Below are 20,775 nucleotides of genomic sequence, written 5' to 3'. Positions count from 1 at the left end.
CAACCGACTTTATTTACAATCTGCTAATAAGCATTTGTCTGCTTAAAACCACCAACTGTCACCTACCCCACCCCTGCTCCAGAGGCCCCTAATCCACGCTGAGGTAGGGCAGTTGGGAAAACCAGGCAGCATCTAGCTCACCTTTTGGGGGAAGGGAGAGGGAGAATAGAAGGAGGAGGCCAAAGATTTTAGGGAAGAGATGAGCAAGGACAGAAAGCGGGAAGAGAAGGAGGGAGAGAAAGATGGAGGCAGAGCAAAAGCAGATGGAGGAAAAATGAGAAGAGGAAGAGAAGGGAGGGATGAGGAGAGAACAGCTCCTATTAGGTCCGATGGGAGACTGGCATGCCCTCAATCTTCTGATAAAGTGTGGCTGTTGTGTGTTATGTAAGCCACGTGCTTCTCCTGTGATGGGTGGAGGATGTGAGAATTCAACCTTAGCCCTTCTTGTGGTGGAAGCCAACCACCATCTTTTGTTGTTGTTGTTGTTGTTGTTATTATTATTATTATTATTATTATTATTATTATTATTATTATTCTAAGCCATAGCTAAATGAAAGGCTGAAAGTAGTGGAGGAAAGGGTAGCTAGGTGGTACAAGTAGATAGAGTGCCAGGCTTAGAATCTGATTTCAAATCCAGCCTCAGACACTTACTAGCTGTGTGACTCTGGGCAAGTCACTTTACCCTATTTGCCTCAGTTTCCTCATCTGTAAAGTGAGCTGGAGAAGGAAAATGGCAAACCACTCCAGTATCTTTGCCAAGAACACCCCAAATGGGGTCATGAAGAGTTGGATACAACTAAATTGACAAAAAAAACCACAAAGAATTCTAGGTATTTCCAAAAGAAAGAAAGGAAAAGAAATTATCTGAGCCAAAAATTATCATTTTATAGGAAAGAAAACTGAGGCCCACAGAGGAATGTACCCAAGGCCATACAGTTATTGCATCCACAAACACTTAGTAAACATTCATCATGTGCCCAGGCTGGGGGTTCTCTTCAGAAGAATGTTTTTACATGCATACAATAAAATACATTATATTAAAATATGCCTTCTCAAGGAGTTGAGGAGGAGCAGGAGGGAGGGAGAGAATTTGGAACTCAAAAAAATTTTGTTTAATGAATGCTAAAATGTTTTTAAATTTATTTGGAAAATATTTAACAAAATCAATTATATATGTGTATATATGTCTAGTTGTCCACGGTTTTCTTTTTTTTATTTAATTTTTTTTTAGTGAGGCAATTGGGGTTAAGTGACTTGCCCAGGGTCACACAGCTAGTTAAGTGTCAAGTGTCTGAGGCCAGATTTGAACTCAGGTACTCCTGACTCCAGGGCCAGTGCTTTATCCACTTCACCACCTAGCTGCCCCTATCCACAGTTTTCTTTAACAACAACAACAAATAGGTTCACTGGCCCTAGGTTAAGAACACCTGAGGAGTCAAAAAAAAAAAAAAAAAGGAAAAAACATGGTCTCTGCCTTCAAGAAGCTTACAGAGTAATATATAGGAGTTTGAGGGGGGGGGGAAGATTAGCAATAGTAAAAGATAGTAAGAAAAGTAAAAGTAACAAAGTAAGTAGAAAGTAACAATTAGTAAGAGGTCCATTCCAAGATTTGGATAAGTGATATAGATAATAATAATGTCCTGACTTTGCCATTTATGATCTGTGTGACCCTGAAAAGGTCACTTCATTTCTTATTTTCAATGTCCATATCTATAGAATAAGTTGAGGAGCTGTAACCCATCAGAAAGAGCACTGCTAATGAGGTGTCAAAGGACATGGGTTTAAATCTTAGCTTTCCCACTTATTGGGCAGCTAGGTAGAGCACAGCACTTGGAATCAAGAAGACTCATCTTTATGAACTCAAATCCAGCCTCAGACACTTACTAGCTGTGTGACCCTGGGCAAGTCACTTCACCCTGTTCACTGCTAATGAGGTGTCAAAGGACATGGGTTTAAATCTTAGCTTTCCCACTTATTGGGCAGCTAGGTAGAGCACAGCACTTGGAATCAAGAAGACTCATCTTTATGAACTCAAATCCAGCCTCAGACACTTATTAGCTGTGTGACCCTGGGCAAGTCACTTCACCCTGTTTGCCTCAGCTTCCTCGTATGTCAAATGAGCCAAAGAAAGAAATGACAAATCACTCTAGCATCTTTGCCAAGGAAAGCCCATGTGGGGAAACAAAGAGTTAAACATGATAGAACGACAACAACAAACCTACCTACCACTTATTAGCTGGGTAACTTGTTTGAGCACGTCATCATACTCTGTTTTTTGCTTCCGGTGAAAATATTCCTGGTTAAAATTCTTCTTGCTGGAGAGGCAGCTGATCAAAAGGGGGCTAATCTGGGGGCGGCTAGGTGGCGCAGTGGATAAAGCACCGGCCTTGGATTCAGGAGTACCTGAGTTCAAATCCGGCCTCAGACACTTGACTTACTAGCTGTGTGACCCTGGGCAAGTCACTTAACCCCCATTGCCCAGCAAAAAAAAAAAAAGGGGGGGGGCTAATCTGAGCCATTCTCTGATTCTGCATTCTTACCCTAAGCAGACAGCTTTAACTTTGCTTCTTTCTGGTCCTGCCCTGGACATCTGAATTGTGAGAGCTTTGGACACACCCTTCCCAGGTACAGCACTTGGGAAAGAAGGCTCCTTTATGGGAGGAACCGAACACTTCCAGAATGATATTTTTTTCATTTAAAATATGGCCCCACAACAGTCTCACAAAACATCCCTCTATTTAAAAAAAATAAAAACCAGAACCAAAAAAAAACTTCAAAGGTGGTATCTAGAAAATGAAAAGACTTTGTTGGATTAGTCACCATTTTCCAGACTTTGGGACAAATTGCTTCCTCCTCTGGGTTTACAATTCCTCATCTGTAATAAGAAAAGATTGGACTAGGGGGTCTCTGGAGGTCCCTTCTAGCTCTGACAGTCTTTTATTCAATGATCATGCACTTAACCTGCTTCTGTGCCATCGTTCTTGACTTTCCCCTCCCTTTGGAATGTCCATTAAGCTTCCCCTTGCTCACCCCACCATCTTCATTCAGCTCCCAAACTCCCACTTACTTTTCCCTGATTAATGAGCACTTCATATGGCTTATATCTAGCCCACCCCAACCATGCTTCACTTTACACCCCAACCAGCTTTTTTCCATCCACCCTGCTGCAGCACCAACATCCTCTATCTGCCCTACTCCTCTACTGGTACCCTCTTTCCATCTCTAGAACAATAGTCAAACCAATACTGCCTTTGCTACTAGAAAGGCAGAGTCAGTTTATTCCCTTAGGGCTCCATTCAGCATCCAATTTTTCAAAACAAAGCAAACTTCCCTGGCTATGGCTCTCACACATGTGTTGTTTCCTTCTGTTAGATGTAAGCTTCTTGAGCACAGGGACTCTGATTTTGAAAGACTGACTCATAGAAAGGAAGAAAGGTGAAAGACAATCCTGCAATTATGATCTTTCCTCAATCCTCATCCTTCTTGACCTCTCAACAGTGTCAACTGTTCTTGAACTCCCAACAGTGGCTCTGACACTGTTGATCAACCTCCTCTCCCTGCCACTCTTCCTTTCTAGGTTCCTGTGACACTGCTCCATCCTAGTGCTCCTCCCAGCTGTCTGACCACTCTTCTCACTCTCCTTTGCTGGATCGTCCGCCAGCTCACCAGTGGGCATCCCTTAGGACTCTGTCCTGGGTCCTCTTCTCTTCTCCCTCTATACTGTTTCACTTGGTGATCTCATCATCTCTCTGCTGATGATTCTCGGATCCACTTATCCAGCCTTAACCTCTCCCCGATCTTCCCTTTTATCTCCAGCTGCCTAGTACACATCTTGAACTGGATGTTCCAAAGACATTTTAAACGTAAACGTATAATTTTGAAAAACATAAAACAAGGGTCCTTAACCTTTTTGTGTGTCTTGAATCCCTTTATCAGTCTGGCAAAGTCTATGAACCCCCTATCAAAATATTCTTTTAAATTCATAATTGAAGGAAATACTAAATTTCCGTTGGAGTTTAGAAAAAAATAATAAAGATGTACTTTTTCCTCTATAGAAGCTCATATCCTCAGATCTCCTGAAATCTCTCTATGGACCCTTTGGAGATCTGATCTTTGGTACCTGAGATAAGAACCGCTGCCTTAAAGCAGCCAAATGACACAGTAGGTAGAGTGCGGGGCTTGGTGTGAGGAAGACCTGAGTTTAAATCCCACTTCCAACATTTAGTAGCTATGTGACTCTGAGCAAATCATTTGACCTCTATTTACCTCAGTTTCATCACCTGTAAAATTGGAATAATAACACCTGCCCCCCCAGGGTTGATAGGAAGATTAAATTAGTTAACATAGGGGCAGCTAGATGGCATAGCGGATTGGCCCTGAATTCAGGAGGACCTGAGTTCAAATCCAGCTTCAGACACTTGACACTTACAAGCTGTGTGACCCTGGGCAAGTCACTTAACCCCTATTGCCTCACCAAAAATAAAATAAAATAAATTAGTTAACATACATAAAGCTCTTTGTAAACCTTAAAGCACTATATAAATTATTATTATTATTATTATTATTATAGGCTACATCAATGCCAGTTACCATTATCACTTTGCTTCCTTGATTGCCTGGTTAGTTGGTTTTGTAGGGCCCTGTCTCATCGTTTCTACTCGACAAGAAACTCCTCCAGGGCAGCACCCAAGCTGCCTCCCACATAATAGGTTGATTAATATGTGTTTGTTAAATTGCTTTATTAGAACAAGCTTCAGGTCTAAGGGGTATGTGTGTGTGTGTGTGTATGTGTGTGTGTGTGTGTGTGTGTGTGTGTGTGTGTGTGTGTGTACACGGAGGCAGGAGGTTTTTAATTTTCTACCACAGGTGTCTGTGTACCTGGAATCTAGGTGAAGTCACTTAAGTGATAAGCTTTTGTGGGCTACTTACTTTCTGTCTCTATCACTTTCCTCATATTAGGGTGGGGTGTTTACATTTGTTTTTCTATACCAAGAAGGAACCCTGTTCATTCCTACCTCTCTCCCAGGTGGAGACAAATTTCAGGCCCAGAGAAGTAAATACACTTGTCCAAGGTCACACAGCAAATCAGAACCCCAGCCCTACTGTGCTCTCTGAGGATCTCAGCTATTTAGTACCAAGGCAGGAAGGAAACCTCTGGCCTCTGAATTGGAGGACAGGGCGGACTGGAAATGGTGCCCAAGGCTGTTTATTCTTAGTCTTTCTCACCTAGGAGATTGGGGGTGGGGGGGAAGAATGAGAGGAGGGAAGTGTGGAGCCTGGAGTCTCTAACTAGGACAGATCCCTCTGATTAAACTCTCTGCCCCAGCCTGAAACCCCAGTGCTTTCCCCTTCCTGGTGTTGGATTTCCTGGCCCTGAGACAACAGCAAGATGGCCAGGAACTCTGGGAAAGGTCAAAATATGCATTGAGACGGAGCCAGGGCCCTAGATGAAAGGGAAGTACAAGCTAGGACCTCTAGAGTGGGGGCTCAACCTCTTCCGTATGCTGTGGTCCCCTTGGGCAGTCTGACAAAGTCTGGACCCTTCTCACAAGACTATCTTTAAGGACCTGAAATAAAATAAACAGGATTGCAGAGGAAACCAGTTCTATTGGAATTAAAATAGAATTTTTTTCCCTTCCAGATTGAGGGCTCCCTGAAATCTGGTCCCCCCTCTCCCCAATCCGTGCTTAAAGAATCCTTGCTCCAGAGACAGGATCGTCAGCCTGAAATCACTCGCTGTTGTCAGCCAGGACACAAAAGGGGCCAGGTGTACATCTTGAATTTGCATTCCTAGGGCTTGACACTAGCAGCAGGCATATAGTAGGTGCTTGATAAATGTTTGTTGACTGACGTCTAAGGGGCTTCCTACCCTTTTGCTTTCCCCTATCCTCCTCTACATGGGAGAGCCTCCCTTCCTGACTCCACCTTCCCTCTGAGGTAATGCACCATTAACTCCCTCTGGGGTGATAATTTAACTCAATCCATCAAACATTTATTAAGCGCTTACTATGTGCAAGACTGGAGATATAAAAACAGAAACAAAATTGGGAAAACAATCCCTGTTATCCAAGAGCTTACGTTATATGGGACACACGAGCCCCTTTTAGATGGAGAGGCCTGTGCTGTGGGCACAGAGTAAACGGAGACAAATGAGGAATTGGGGACAAACCGATGAGAAGCAGTAAAACCCACTCCTCACAGGCGTGGGGGAGAAAGAGCGCCAGCGAGCGCCCATCTCCTGTTGTAGCAACAGGTGAAAGGTTACGTATTGCCTCTGAGCTCTACCTATTTCCTTAGACCCCGTGACATCCCGGTTGGTTTTGCTGACAACAGGGACAGACACAAGGCTCCACACAAAGCAGGTGGGCAGGGAGCATCGGCTCAGGAGGAAGACAGTTTGGGCACTGCTGGCAGTCAGGAGGAGGCTCAGTCCCTCTGTTCCCTCTGTTCTCTCCATAGCTCCTCAAGGACCATTTGGGGAGAGGGTCACATGGGCCAAGACAAAGAGGATCTTGGGTTTTAGAGATAGAAAGGATTCTGGAGGTTTTTTAGTCCAGAGAAAGAAACTGAGACCCAAAGAGATGAGATCACCTGCTAAAAGTCCTTTAGGTGGTAAATAAATAGGCTGAGGTTCAGAGTCAGAACTTTTTGTTCCAAATTCACTTCTCTACACAGCCTTACAAAAGGACTTGGATATACTCTCAGGCCAAGGAGCTTGGGTCCTGCCAATGACTTTAGTTGTATGACCTTGGGCAAATTATTTAACCTCTCAAAGTCTCAGATTTTCTCATTTGAAAAATAATAATTGGGGCAGCTAGGTGGTGCAGTGGATAGAGCACTGGCCTTGGAGGCAGGAGGACCTGAGTTCAAATCCATCTTTAGACACTTTATACTTACTAGCTGTGTGACCCTGGGCAAGTCACTTAACCCCAATTGCCTCACCCCCCAAAAAAGAAAGAAAGAAAGAAAGAAAGAAAGAAAGAAAGAAAGAAAGAAAGAAAGAAAGAAAGAAAGAAAGAAAGAAAGAAAGAAAGAAAGAAAGAAAAAAAGAAAGAAAGAAAGAAAAGTAATAATAAATAAATAGTAATAATAATAATATAGTAATATAATATAATATAATATAATATAATATAATATAATATAATATAATATAATATAATATAATATAATAGTAATAATAGTAATAATAGTAATAATAAAAGTAATAATAAAAAATAAAAATATCAACCACCACCACAACAACAAATATAGTGCCTTGGTGGTAAATAGCTGAGCTCCTCAGAAAGCACAGTAGGGTTGGAGTTAGAATTTGCTGTGTGACCTTGGGCAAGTGTATTCACCTCTCTGGGCCTGAAATTTGTCTTCACCTGGGAGAGAGGTAAGAATGAATAGGGTTCCTTCCTGGTGTAGAAAAACAAACACCCCCACCCTAATATGGGGAAGTACAAACAGAAAGTAGCCCACAAGAGCTTATCAATTAAGTGACTTCACCTAGATTTCAGGTACACAGGCACCTGTGTCAACTGTTCTTAAGGCCTCAGAAAATGAAAAACTTCCCCTCTCCATCACACACACACACACACACACACACACACACACACACACACACACACACACACACACACACACCCCTCTTAGAACTGAAGCCTGTTTCAATATGGCAACGTAATTCAATAAACAGCTAGGTGGCACAATGAATAGAGGTCTATGCCTAGAGTTAGGAAGATTTGGGTTCAAATTTGGTCTCAGATATTTACTAGCTGTGTGACCCAGGGCAAGTCACTCAATATCTATCCACCTCAGTTTCCTCATCTGTAAAATGGGAGTGATAATAATAATGGCACTTGCTTCCCAGGCCTGTTGTGAAGATAAAATGAAGCAACATTTGTAAAAAGTATTTTGTGGGGGCAGGTAAGCGGTGCATTGGATAAAGCACTTGCCCTAGATTCAAGAGGACCTGAGTTCAAATCTGGCCTCAGACACTTGACACTTAGTAGCTGTGTGACACTGGGTAAGTCACTTAACCTTCATTGCCCTGCAAAACAAAACAAAACAAAACGAAAAAAAAGCATTTCGCAAACCTTTGAATACTAGCTGTCATAGGATTTAGAGCTGGAAGAGACCTCAGAGACATTGAGTCCAACTCCCTCATTTTCATAGATGAGGAAACTGAGACTCAAGAGAGGTTAAATGACTCGCTCACAGTCACACAACTAAGTAAGTACAGCTGGATTTGAACTTAGCTCTTTCTGACTCCAGGCCTAGTACTATGCACCCACCATATTGCTGATCATAATATATATGGAAAATTTTGTTTTTAATGATAAAGCACAAGTTGTGATCATTGTTGTTGTTATTCCTGGGATCTCTGTTTCTGTCTTTTTTTCCTTTTTCTTTACTTTTTTTATTGGTGAGGGGAAGCAATCAAGGTTAAGTGACTTACCCAGGGTCACAAAGCTAGTAAATAGGGGTGGCTAGGTGGCGCAGTGGATAGAGCACCGGCCCTGGATTCAGGAGTACCTGAGTTCAAATCCTGCCTCAGACACTTGACACTTACTAGCTGTGTGACCCTGGGCAAGTCACTTAACCCCTGTTGCCCCGTAAACAAAACAAAACAAAACAAAAAACAAAGCTAGTAAATGTCTGAGGCTAGAGTTTAACTCAGGTCTTCCTGACTCCAGGGCCAGTGCTCTATCCATTGCACCATCTAGCTGCCCCTCCCATCTTTCAATGAAAGGAAATTGAGAGCACCCTGAGAACATGGAAGCTTGGGTCTCTTAAATAGCCATAGGGGTCCGCTGGCCAGAGAGATAGCCACTCCTGCAGGCCTTCGGACTTCTCTCAAATCTCCTTGTGCAGGTGCAAATTCCTAGCCCTTCCCCTCTGATCTATGGCTTGGCTCCTGGTCACCTGGCTGGACTTCACAGAGGCCCCATTGTCTGCCCTAGCAGATAGGAATGGGGAGCAGCGCTTGTGGGGGTGTGGGGGGGCAGACACTGGGAACAAGGCAGGCTGGAGTACAGACAGATGGGGGCTCAGACAAAGCCCTCATTAAGAGAAGATCATGGCAGTGCCTGCAATGTCCTGAGTCAGGTTACAGGAGAGCCAAATGAACTTATTGCCCAAGATGCTCTGGTCTATGGTGGGGGGCTTTGGGAATATCTGAAGGTGACTAGGGTGGGAGAGCAGGTGTGTGGGCAGACATGTCCTCAGCCTGATGTGTCAGCAGTCCTGATATCAGCCCCTCAGCCTCCCTGTGTCAGCAAAATTGCCATCCAGTGGCTGTGGGTTTTTGAGATGCAGGCTGGGCTGGTGCCTGGTGACATTCTACTGGGAGCCATCCAAAAAATGCTCAGAGAGTGGTTTTGTCCTCAGCTGGGCCTGAAACCGGAGCCTAACTTATTGTTCTGGATCATCAGACCCAAGATGGGAACCTGATCATTGAAGAGAATGTTGAGAAAAGAGTATTCTGGAGGAGACATTTGTGCATTTGTTGAGTCCCAGGATCATGCCTGGTTGGGTACCTAGGTGGTGCAGTGGATAGAGCACCAGCCCTGGATTCAGGAGGACCTGAGTTCAAATCTGACCTCAAACACTTGACACTTACTAGCTGTGTGACCCTAGGCAAGTCACTTAACCCTCATTGCCTTGCCAAAAAAAAAAAAGCGCTAATGCAGCCCTCTGGGCCAGAGAGGTTGAGGGCCTGAGCTAGATCCTCGGTTATGTGAGTGGAGAGAAGGGGATACCCAGAAGATATATGGTGGAGGAAGAATCCTTAAGACTTGGCCAATGATTAGGATGCACGGGTAGGAGAGAGGGAAGGGTCAGAATTGTAAAATGAGCTGGAGAAGGAGATGGCAAACCACTCCAATTTCTTTGCCAAGAAAATTTGAAACGGGGTCTGGAAGAGTCAAGCACGGTTGAAAACAACTGAACAAAATAAACATTTGGTGATGTGGGACTGATCTTTGAGGAGATAGCCAGGGGCCGGCTCAGGGAGTTCCTAGAACCGTTAGAACCATTAGAAGTTCTAGGTAGTGGGGCATCTAGGTGGCGCAGTGGGTAGAGCACTGGCCCTGGAGTCAGGAGTACCTGAGTTCAAATCCGGCCTCAGACACTTAACATTTAGTAGCTGTGTGACCCTAGGCAAGTCACTTAACCCCAATTGCCTCACTAAAAAAAAAAAAAAAGAAAAAAAAGAAATTCTAGGTAGTACAATGGATAGAGTCCTGGGCCTGGAGTCAGGAAGACCTGAGTTCAAATTCCACTTTAGGCATTTACTAGCTATATGACCCTGGGCAAGCCACTCACCTTTTGTCTGCCTCAGTTTCTTCAACTTAAAAAAAAAGGATAATACTTGCACCTACCTCACAGGGTTGTTGTGAGGATCAAATGAGAAAATATTTGTAAAGCACACAGCACACTGCCTGGCACCCCATTGGGCACTGTATAAATGCTTCTTCCCCTCCTGCCCCCTCCCCCATCTGCACAGAGATAATAGTTGGAAATAGGAGATGATGAGATCACTAGGAAGAAAAATAGAAGGCAAGCCAGAGGATGGAAACCTGAGATATAAACATAAGGAAAGAGACCTGGATGATCATCCAGCAAAGGGGGACTGGCCAGACAGGAAGGAAGCATTTATTAAGCGCCTACTATGTGCCAGGCACCTAATAAATATCTCATTTGATCTTCACAACAACCCTGGATTGTAGGTGCTATTATTCTTCCCTTTTTACAGTTGAGGAAACTGAGGCCAACAGAGGTTAAGTAACTTGCCCAAGGTCACGCAGTTAGTGTCTGAGCCTGAATTTGAACTCAGGTCTTCATGACTCCAGGCCTAGCCCTATACCCACTGGGCCACCAAGCTGCCTTTAGGTAGGAAGAAATCCAGCAGATTATCATTAAAACATCTCTAATTTGATGGAGATATTCAGAAAAATAAGAGTTTTTTTTTAAAGCCATTGGAGAGGCAGCTAGGTGGCGCAGTGGATAAAGCACTGGATTCAGGGGATTCAAGGGGACCTGAGTTCAAATCTGGCCTCAGACACTTGACACTTACTAGCTGTATGACCCTGAGCAAGTCACTTAACCCCAACTGCCTCACCAAAAAAAAAAAAACATTGGATTTGGTACTATACTTAATGGTGCCCCTGGTAAAATGTATGCTCCTTGGGAGCAGGGCTATTTCATTTTATCTTTATTACATCAGTACCTAGCACAGGGCCTGGCACACAGCAGGCTCTTAATAAACCTTTGTCAAAGTGAACTCCTCATTGGCATCCCCACGAATGGAGTCAGTCTCCCTAAAACAGTCTGAACATGTCCCTTGGATGTCAGGCCTCTGCTCCCCAGCCTTCCCCTAAATCACCAGGTACATAGAGCACGGTATAGGCTTTAAAACAACACTGCAGGGGCAGCTAGGTGGCGCAGTGGATAGAGCACTGGCCCTGAAGTCAGGAGGACCTGAGTTCAAATCCGGCCTCAGACACTTGACACTTACTAGCTGTGTGACCCTGAGCAAGTCACTTAACCCCAATTGCCTCACCAAAACCAAAACAAAACACTGCAGCACTGTGCCCTGGGGAGCCCTAGCCTGGGGAAAGGGTCGCGTTTGGTGGCCACTCTGGAGGGAAACCAAGGAGCCTCAGCCAGCAAAGTCTACTCTTCGGTTTTGATTCTCTAAGGCTACTTAAGGCTTCTCTGGGACACAGCCCACTAGGCCTGCCTTTGTCCTTGACAAAAATGCTTTTCATTAACAAGCATTTGTGGAGTGGTTACCGTGCTTGCTAATGCCTTCCTGCTGAGAATAAACTACCTCCAATGAAGCCTGTTTGGACATAGACATTTGCGTATTGTGTCCCCTATTAGATGGGGAGCTTCTTGAGGAGAAGGAACGGGGGGAGGGGTTGCCTTTCTTTGTGTTCCCATCACAGCACAGTGCCTGGTCCAGAGCAGTCAAGTGAAAAAGTCAGCAAGCATTGATTAAGTACCTACTATGTGCCAGGAACAGTGATAAGTGCTAGAGATACACCCCCAAAAAGGCAAAAAGCATGGTGCCTGCCTCAAAGTGGTCATGTCCTCATAAGGGAGACAACATACAAATATCTCTCTTCCTCTCTCTGTCTCTCTCTGTCTCTCTCTCTCTCTGTCTCTCTCTCTCTCTCACCTTTCTCCTCTCTTCTCTCTGTCTCCTCTTTTTTCACCCCTCCTTCACTCTTTCTCTCTCATTTCTCTCCCATTTCCTCCCTCTCCTCTCTTTTCCTCTCCTCTATCTCCCTCCCTCTCTCCTCTCTCTCTCTCTCTCTCTCTCTCCCTCTCTCCCTCCCTCCTTTCCCTCTCCTCTCCCTCCCTCTCTCTCTCTTTCCTTCCCTCTCTCTTTTTCTCTTTCTCATCTCTCCTTCCCTCTCTTTCACTTTCCCTCCCTCTCTCTTTTTCTCTCTCATCTCTCTCCCCTTTCCCCATTCTCTCCTCTCTTTCCCCTCTCTCCCCTATTTCTCTGTGTGTGTATGTAAACATATATAGGTACACACACATACAAACACATATATACATGCTTATATATACATATATATGCAAATATACAGTATAAATAGAAGGCAGTCTTAGAGAGGAAGGACTGGGGAAGGGGGCAGAAAGGCATCTCATAAAATGAGGGGTTTGAGCTGAGTCTTGAAGGAAGCCATAATGTGGAGGTGAAGGATGACGGAGGCAGAGTGGAGCTAGAGCTTCAGGGCCTGAGATAGAGGGTGAGGTTTCTTCAGGAGTTTTGCCTCCCAAGTCCACATTCTGGCCATCTCACAATCCTGCTCCTGGTACCTAACACCGTCTTATCCTTCCTATGTTGTCTAGAGCTCTCTGTGGGAGGCAGCAGCTGGGAAATGATGGAAACTTAAAATTTATCCCTTAGTGGAAACCTTCCCTGATTGAGCCTCAGGCCAAACACACCTGCCTTTGACAATCCTTAGTCAATTCACTTTTTTTTTTCTGTGTTACATTTTCAAGGCCTCTTAAGGCCTTTTCTCATATGTTCTCTTGTCTTGAAATTGAGCTAGGACAGGAGTTCTTAATCATATCTGTGCTTAGATTTCAGGGGGATGGTAAACTTGAACAAGAGGAAAAATACATCTTCATTTCAATATACAGGGTTTCCTTTATAACCCCATGTATTTTATGCATTTAAAAGCATCCTCCTTGGGGCAGCTAGGTGGCACAGTGGATAAAGCACCGACCCTGGAGTCAGGAGTACCTGAGTTCAAATCCGTCCTCAGACATTTAACACTTACTAGCTGTGTGACCCTGGGCAAGTCACTTAACCCCAATTGCCTCACTAAATTAAAAAAAAAAAAGCATCCTCCTGAGTAGGGTTCCATGGGCTTCACCAGACTGCCGAAGGGGACCACTGACAGAAACACAGTTAAGGGCTGCTGGCCTCAGGGGGTCAGAGGGCAGTGACCATCAGGAGACTCCTTCCTTGGCAGTCCTTTCTCTTTTACTTACTCTCTGCCACTTGAGCATTGCTGTCCCTCAAATGACTGTGAACTCCTTGAGAGCGGGTCCTTTAGTATCCCCCCATGCCCATAGCACTTATCCCAGTTCCTGGTAGAATAAGTGGGTGTTTAACAGACCTTTAACAGACCTATTCAGTGGAACTGAATCCTTTTAGCCTCCCAGTATCCAGCACACACTATACATTCTGGGGCTGCTCATGGGGGCACTACGCACAAGAGAGGGGCTCAGCTCTTTCTCTGGACTATCATAATGGTCATGGGTTAAAAAAAATCAGGCAGCACTTCCTCCCCCCTTCCCCCTCGCCCCACTCTCCTCTGCCTTTTATAGAGGCACTGGGTGGGGGTGGTGCAGGAGATCAAACATCAGACCTGGAGTCAGGAAGACTCCTCTTCCTGAGTTCAATTCTGGCCTCAGACACTTCCCAGCCGTGTGATCCTGGACAAGTCCCTTCACCCTGTTCTCCTCAGTTTCCTCATCTGTAAAATGAGCCGGAGAAGGAGATGACAAACCACTACGGTGTCTTTGCCAAGAAAACCCCAAATGGGGTCATGAAGTATTAGATACAACTGAACAATGATAATAGGGTGGGAAAGGGGAAAACTGCACAGGATTAGGGCCCCAGGATATGTGTTTGTGGGCAGGACAAGGAGGGGAAGGGCTGCTGTTAGTATCTAGTTCTCACTGGTGAGGAGGAAAATTAGAGGTAGGGCAGACCCCAGGAAGAGACTGAGGTAGGGACTGAGGTAGGGCAAGCCCAAAGATCTAGGAGAGGCCTTGCTCTTCCTTCAGTATTCACACACCCTCAGGAAGCTATCTGGCAAGCTCATTACAGCTCCGAGGAAGGCAGGCCAGACACTTATTATCACTGTTAATTGTGCCCCGGCCAGTGCCCTAGAGAGCTAAGCTAGCTCCTGGGCATAGATCCGCTCTTGGAGGTGGCAGCCACCTCACCTCATCAGGGAAGAGCAGGGTGGGGCAGACCTGAGCTTCATCTCAGAAGAACCTCCCTGAGGTGGCCACTGGGAAGGGACCTGGGGTGGCTATAGAACTGAATCTCAACCTCCAGTCAAGTTTATGACACTGGTATTTGGATGCCGTGTCTGGTCACTGTGACATTGATACAGGGAACAGGAATGCTATCTCCCCGCTCTTGTGTCCTCTCTCTCCTCCCTTCCTTCCAAACTCTACCCGAAACTTAAATTTTCTAGAGGGAAAAAATAGAAGGAAGGGACATGTTGCCATTTGCCCCATTAGACTGAGAGGTTCTTGAGAGGTCTTTCGCTTCTCTTTGTCTCCCCAGTGCTTAGTATAGATCATGGTATACAGTAGGCCCTTAATAAATGCTTATTGGCTGAGTGACTCTGAAGAGCATCACCACATTCACACAAAAAAAACCACAATCACTCTACATGAATCTAGTCCTGCCTGGTCAAGACTATTTATTTGACTCAAGGGTTCCATCAGGTCTAGGGTGTATCTCTGTCTGTCTATCTATCTATGTATATGTATATGTACACATGTATGTGAGGAAGGAGGCTTGTAACAAGTATCCCATCAGTTCCCAGTGCCACAGTCCTGTTGAAGCATCCTACCAGGGTCCTGAGAAAAGGGACAAAAGCACTTTTCTCTAGAAATCAGACATGGCTCAGCCCACCAGTGGCGATCTCTCTCTTCTACAGGGGACATTATGGGTAATTGAATTACTTTCTACCAATGCCTTCTTCCCAGAAGTCTTCAAACACAAGTCTAAAGAGATGCTGCCAAACTGTTGCATTCTAGGATAGCGTGTGTTCGAGTTTCCCATCTCCATGGCAATGCTACCTGGGTAGGGAGTCTGGGAAGCCAAGATGACGTTCCTAATCTGTGCTTCTTTTTATAATGCCTTTGTGTATGTTCTTGTATCACTTCCATGTGTATGTCTTGGCTCATCTCAATATCATTGTGTCCTTTTATCCCGTAAAATAGATACAGCCTTAGAATCCATAACCAAAGGACAGAGAGAAACGGAGCCTTTCTCCACCCCAAGCTCAGCCTTCAACTACCGTCCTCTCTTTCCAACTTTTTCTCACACTAGGACAGATGCTCTAAGGGATAAGCAGGTGGCCTAGAAGGCAAACAAAAAGTTGCTAGGAATCATAATTTTGAGAAGTTAAGATGACATCATCGATATGGAAGTCATTTGAAAAAGTACATCCAATGAAGAAATTCCTGGCTTCACTTTTTTGTTGGTGGTGGTTAAATGTGAGAAGTTGTACAGAGAGACCTAGTCCAAGAGAAACCCAGGGAAACCCAGTTCCCTCTCACACTCCCCTCTAAGAAAAGGGCCTATCTCGTTTCCCCACTCCTGCCTATTTCACCATCACTCTACCCCACTAGCTGTCCAATCTAGTGGTTCCCTTGCTGTTATTGTTTTGTTGCTGTTCAATTGTTTCAATCATGTCTGGTTCTTTGTGACCCCATTTAGGGTTTTCTTGGCAAAGATACTGGGGTGATTTGCCATTTCCTTCTCAGGCTCATTTTATAGATAAGGAAACTGAGCCAACAGGGTTAAGTGACTTGCCCAGGGCCACACAGCTAATAATTGTCTAAGGCCAGATTTGAACTTGGGTCTCCCTGACTCCAGTCCTAGCACTCTATCCTCTATGCCACTTCACTGTCCAGTGATTCCCTAGCCTGCCTCAGAAGTAAGGAGGTGCCAATTCCTGACACATTGGCCACAGGACTCCCACCAGCTTTCATAGGCTCCTTCCAGACAACCTCTGGGGCTTTTGCAGATGGTGGTTCTGATGGACCCAATGGAGGATCCAGATGACATTCTCCGAGCCCACCGATCCCGGGAGAAGTCCTACCTATTTGATGTGGCCTTTGACTTCACTGCCACTCAGGTAAGGGGCCAGGGATGGGACTACCATGGGACCAAAATAAAGAAAGGCTCCATTATTTGTGCCTAGGAGGCCATCACTCTGGCCCGGGTCTCTGCATACAACTCTTGGAAACTGCTTCAGTCCTTATTTGGAGAAGGTATGGCTTTCTCCACACATGAACATACACACATTTACATGTTTGGTTTTTTTTTTTTTTTTTAGTGAGGCAATTGGGGTTAAGTGACTTGCCCAGGGTCACACAGCTAGTAAGTGTTAAGTGTCTAAGGCCGGATTTGAACTCAGGTACTCCTGATTCCAGGGCCAGTGCTCTATCCACTGCGCCACCTAGCTGCCCCCTTACATGTATTTCTACATAGCATACTCATCCACAGGCATGCATGCATCCATACCCATATACATACATACACATATACACACAAATACCCACCTCCACTCAGCAACTGTGAGTGTCAGCAAGCACTGTGGGACCCACAGTCGGTTCCCTTCTGAGTTAGAGAAGTCTAAGACCCCACTAGACTAACCCAGATGGGAGGACAGACCTGAGAAAGTTGATGCTCTCCTGGGGATAGGCCCACCTGGCTCACCTTCAGGATGTCCCTGGTATCTATTAAAAGGCAGCAGCTGGGCAGGGGGCCAGGAGAAGGTTGAAGGAGCCAGCTGGTGTCCTGAGTCCTGTTCCAAGCTGGCATCGCTAATGAACTGGAAGTAAAGAGACTCTTTCCTCACCTCCTCAGGGTCACCTCTCCAGGGTTTAAGCATCCTTAGCTATGTCTAGGCAGGACCTAGAAACAGAAGCTGCTTTCTACAGTAGGAAGCTGGGCGTGTTCTTCTTCCTGAACCCCTCAAACCCCCAATTTCCTTTTCTTGCAGGAGATGGTTTACCAAGCCACCACGAAGAGCCTCATTGAAGGGGTCATCTCTGGCTACAATGCCACTGTCTTTGCCTACGGCCCCACTGGTGAGCTGGCTGGCTCAGCATCTGGCTTCTGCCTCCCCAGTACTGTCCTGAACCAAAAAAGCCCCCCCTTCTCTGCTCACCTGACCTCCCCCCAACATGGAGGTTGGTCAAGTCCCCCCAGCCGGGGGTTTATATGATAACTCCCTTTACTATCACAGGAATGGCTTGGCCTAACATAAGCCTAAGCCATGATGAGCTCCATGCCCCACCCCCATCTTCACCCAAGGCCACCCATTCCATAAGACCCCTCCTCTTCCCACCCACATGGATCTAAGAGAAGCCTTGTTTCCAATAGCCTCTCAATGACCTCTCCCCCAAAAGAGGTGGGTGTTTGCCCCGCAGACATATGCTTTAGAGCAAAGAGAGGAGGGAGTCATCCTTGGGGAAAAGTCATCCAAGTGAGACCCACTCTAGCAATGTCACATGTCCTATAACTCCCTGCTCACCTACTGTTCTTTCCTGCCTCCAGGCTGTGGGAAAACCTACACCATGCTGGGCACTGACCACGAGCCCGGTATCTACGTTCGGACCCTCAATGACCTATTCTGTGCCATTGAGGAGACCAGTAATGACATGGAATATGAGGTGTCCATGTCCTACCTAGAGGTGCGTCATCCTGGTTGGGCCATCTTTGGAACGTGACGTAGGGCTCAGGCACTGACTGATTGGCTCTTAAGGAGGGTGGGGAAATGTCTTGAAAGCAGCTCAACCCAGGTCCTAGTGCAGAGTTCCCAGGGGTATGAACAGCTGCTCCTACTTCTCCCTTTGTTCTGACAGGCTCTCACTCTGAAAGAGTAGAAACAGGACAAGTGTGACGTGCATAGAGACATACCCCATTGCCCTGGGAGATGCTGAGCCAAATGTCTGGAACTCCTAGTTTCCCTCCCATCCTTTCCTTTCCCCCTCTCCCACCTAGGGTGTATACAAACCAGAAAATGTTGCAACTTTTAAATACATATGGAAATGACCAGTTCCCACTGATATCTAACACATCTACTGACCCACCCTGGTTCCCAAACCATTCCTTGTCTTTTAATGAATAGGGTCAACATATCTTTTTTCTCACCAGAAATCAATTGTGACTTACTTTGGGTGACTAGTTAAAGGTGGGCCATTTACCCCAGTGTGTACAAAGGTAGCAGTATCATACACATGTTGGGGGGGGGGGTCCATATGCCTAACATACCTCGCAGCAGCTTCCCCTATTGTGGGCATGCAGTGATAGGATTAATAAGAGTGGTGTGATCTTTGCAAAGGAATAGGTGAAGTCATTGCTGAGAACAGGTGACTTATGACTGCTCTGTCATAAGGAGTATAACTAAGGAGGGGCGATAGGGGCTTTGACACAGGGTTCCAAAATTTAGACCACACTGACAGTAGCTTAGAAGCAACTGAGCTTAGTACCTAGTTAGCAAGAATAATTAAAAATAGGAAACCATCAGATGGAATTTTCTTCCACTTGGTGGTAGCACCCCAGGTGAGTTCCTCTCAGCCTGGGGTCTCTGTCACTGTCCTTATTCTTAGTTTTTAGGGTTTTTTTGTTTTTGTGGGGCAGTGAGTGTTAAGTGACTTGCCCACGGTCACACAGCTAGTGTCAAGTGTCTGACTCTGAATTTGAACTCAGGTCCTCCTGAATCCAAGGCTGCTGCTTTATCTACTGCTCCACGTAGCTGCGCCTCTCTCTCTCTCCGTCTCTCTCTCTCTCTCTCTCTCTCTCTCTCTCTCTCTCTCTCTCTCTCTCTCTCTCTCTCTCTCTCTCTCTCTCTCCCCTCTCTCCTTTCTCTCCCCCCCTTATTCTTAAATAGTTTATTTGAGGACATGTTTCATGCCATTTGAACTGGCCATATTTTGTACTCCTGGCACAAGATACAAAAATTGCTAGTAACAGCTCTACTTACTTGACTTCCCAGCACCTCTAATACAATCCTGGTCCTTTCTCTATTAAGCCCTGGACTCAGAGTCAGGAAGACCTCAGACCCTAGCTGTGTGACCTTGGTCAAGTCACTTAACCTCTGGTTGCCTCAGTTTCCTCATCTGTAAAATGGAGATAATAATAGCACCGACTTCCTAGGGGGTGTTGTGAGGATCTGATGAGATAATAATGGTGAAGTGCTTAGCGCAGTGCCAGGCACACAGTGAGCAGTAGATAAATGTAAGCTATTATTATCATCATCATTATTATGTTATTAGAGACAGAGCAGGAAGGACAGTGAACTATACTGGCTAGTCCAGGGTTGGTTCACAGAATGAAAGTGGCAGGAGGGCAGGCAAAGAATAACCTAGGAACATACCAATGGGCTGCTAGATCCTCCCTTGGGTGCCCCTAGTCCTTGCCAGGATCTTTCTCCAAATCACCTTTGCTAAAAGTGGTGTAGAAACTATCTCCCCATTGAACAGATGCCTGGGTATCTGGGTAGAAAGTTCAGCCATTCACATTGTCCCAGGAAGAAGAGGATAGCTATGGCCTGGACCCCCAACACCTCGTCCAGTGACCTGGGCTCCTTCCTGGGCATGTGCCCAGCTAGCTCTGGGGAGGGCATCCCCACGTCACCACCTCTCCCTATCTACTGATCCCCTTTCTCCATCCTGAGTTAGATACTTCCTTGGATGCCGTTGGAAATCTGCCCCTTCATTCCTGGTACTTGTAACTCCATCACCTCTCACAGTATCTGACATAGGGCGGGTGCTTGATAAATCTACTTGCTCATTGATTGACTCCAGCTCAGGGTCATTTCTCCCCTGGGCTGGTGGGTGATGAGGAACCTGGCTCCTGTTTACTCAGTCTTCCAACATTCTCTCCTTACTCCTATCAGATCTACAATGAAATGATTAGGGATCTACTGAACCCCTCCCTGGGGTACCTGGAGTTGAGAGAGGACTCCAAGGGGGTGATCCAGGTGGCTGGAATCACTGAGGTTTCCACCATCAATGCCAAAGAGGTAAGTTTTGGGCAGAGAAAATGGAAAGGCTCATTCCCTCTGGCCAAGGGGTCCTGGGAAGCTGCTGCCTGGTAGGACAGTCTGGTATCTAGCACTTGAGGCAGCCACGCAGAAACCTAAGCAGGGTTGGGATAGCTACATAAGGAGAATCTTGGCTTTCTATGTCACCCTTACCTCTAACATCTCTTGTCTGATCTAAGCCTCACAGTGATTTCCCAGGGAGAAGGTGAAGCAGCAAATAATCTTCCCATGTTATAGATAGATGTTCTTTTTTTCTTTTTTTTGCAGGGCAATGAGGGTTAAGTGACTTGCCCAGAGTCACACAGCTAGTAAGTGTCAAGTGTCTGAGGCTGGATTTGAACTCAGGTCCTACTGAATCCAGAACCAGTGCTTTATCCACTGTGCCACCTAGTGGCCCCCAAGATGTTCTTTAAAAAAATAATAATAACAATAAGTCAGAGTACCTAGGTCGTGCAGTGGA

The 20,775-nt window shown here is 45.6% G+C and overlaps 1 protein-coding gene across 4 annotated transcripts in view; it reads left to right on the top strand.

Moving 5' to 3' along the window:
- The window catches only part of KIF19 (kinesin family member 19), a 58,165-nt gene that overhangs the window by 11,860 nt on the left and 25,530 nt on the right, over positions 1–20,775 (top strand). For all 4 annotated transcript variants that reach the window (XM_044003846.1, XM_044003845.1, XM_044003847.1 and 1 more), the window contains 4 exons: positions 16,287–16,397; positions 17,268–17,355; positions 17,825–17,961; positions 20,169–20,294. In XM_044003846.1, coding sequence (XP_043859781.1) covers positions 16,287–16,397; positions 17,268–17,355; positions 17,825–17,961; positions 20,169–20,294 — 462 coding nt within the window. The remainder of the gene's footprint in view (positions 1–16,286; positions 16,398–17,267; positions 17,356–17,824; positions 17,962–20,168; positions 20,295–20,775) is intronic.

The sequence above is a fragment of the Dromiciops gliroides genome, chromosome 4, assembly GCF_019393635.1.
Source record: "Dromiciops gliroides isolate mDroGli1 chromosome 4, mDroGli1.pri, whole genome shotgun sequence".
Classification (NCBI taxonomy): domain Eukaryota; kingdom Metazoa; phylum Chordata; class Mammalia; order Microbiotheria; family Microbiotheriidae; genus Dromiciops; species Dromiciops gliroides.
This window is presented reverse-complemented; position numbering and strand designations above follow the sequence as displayed.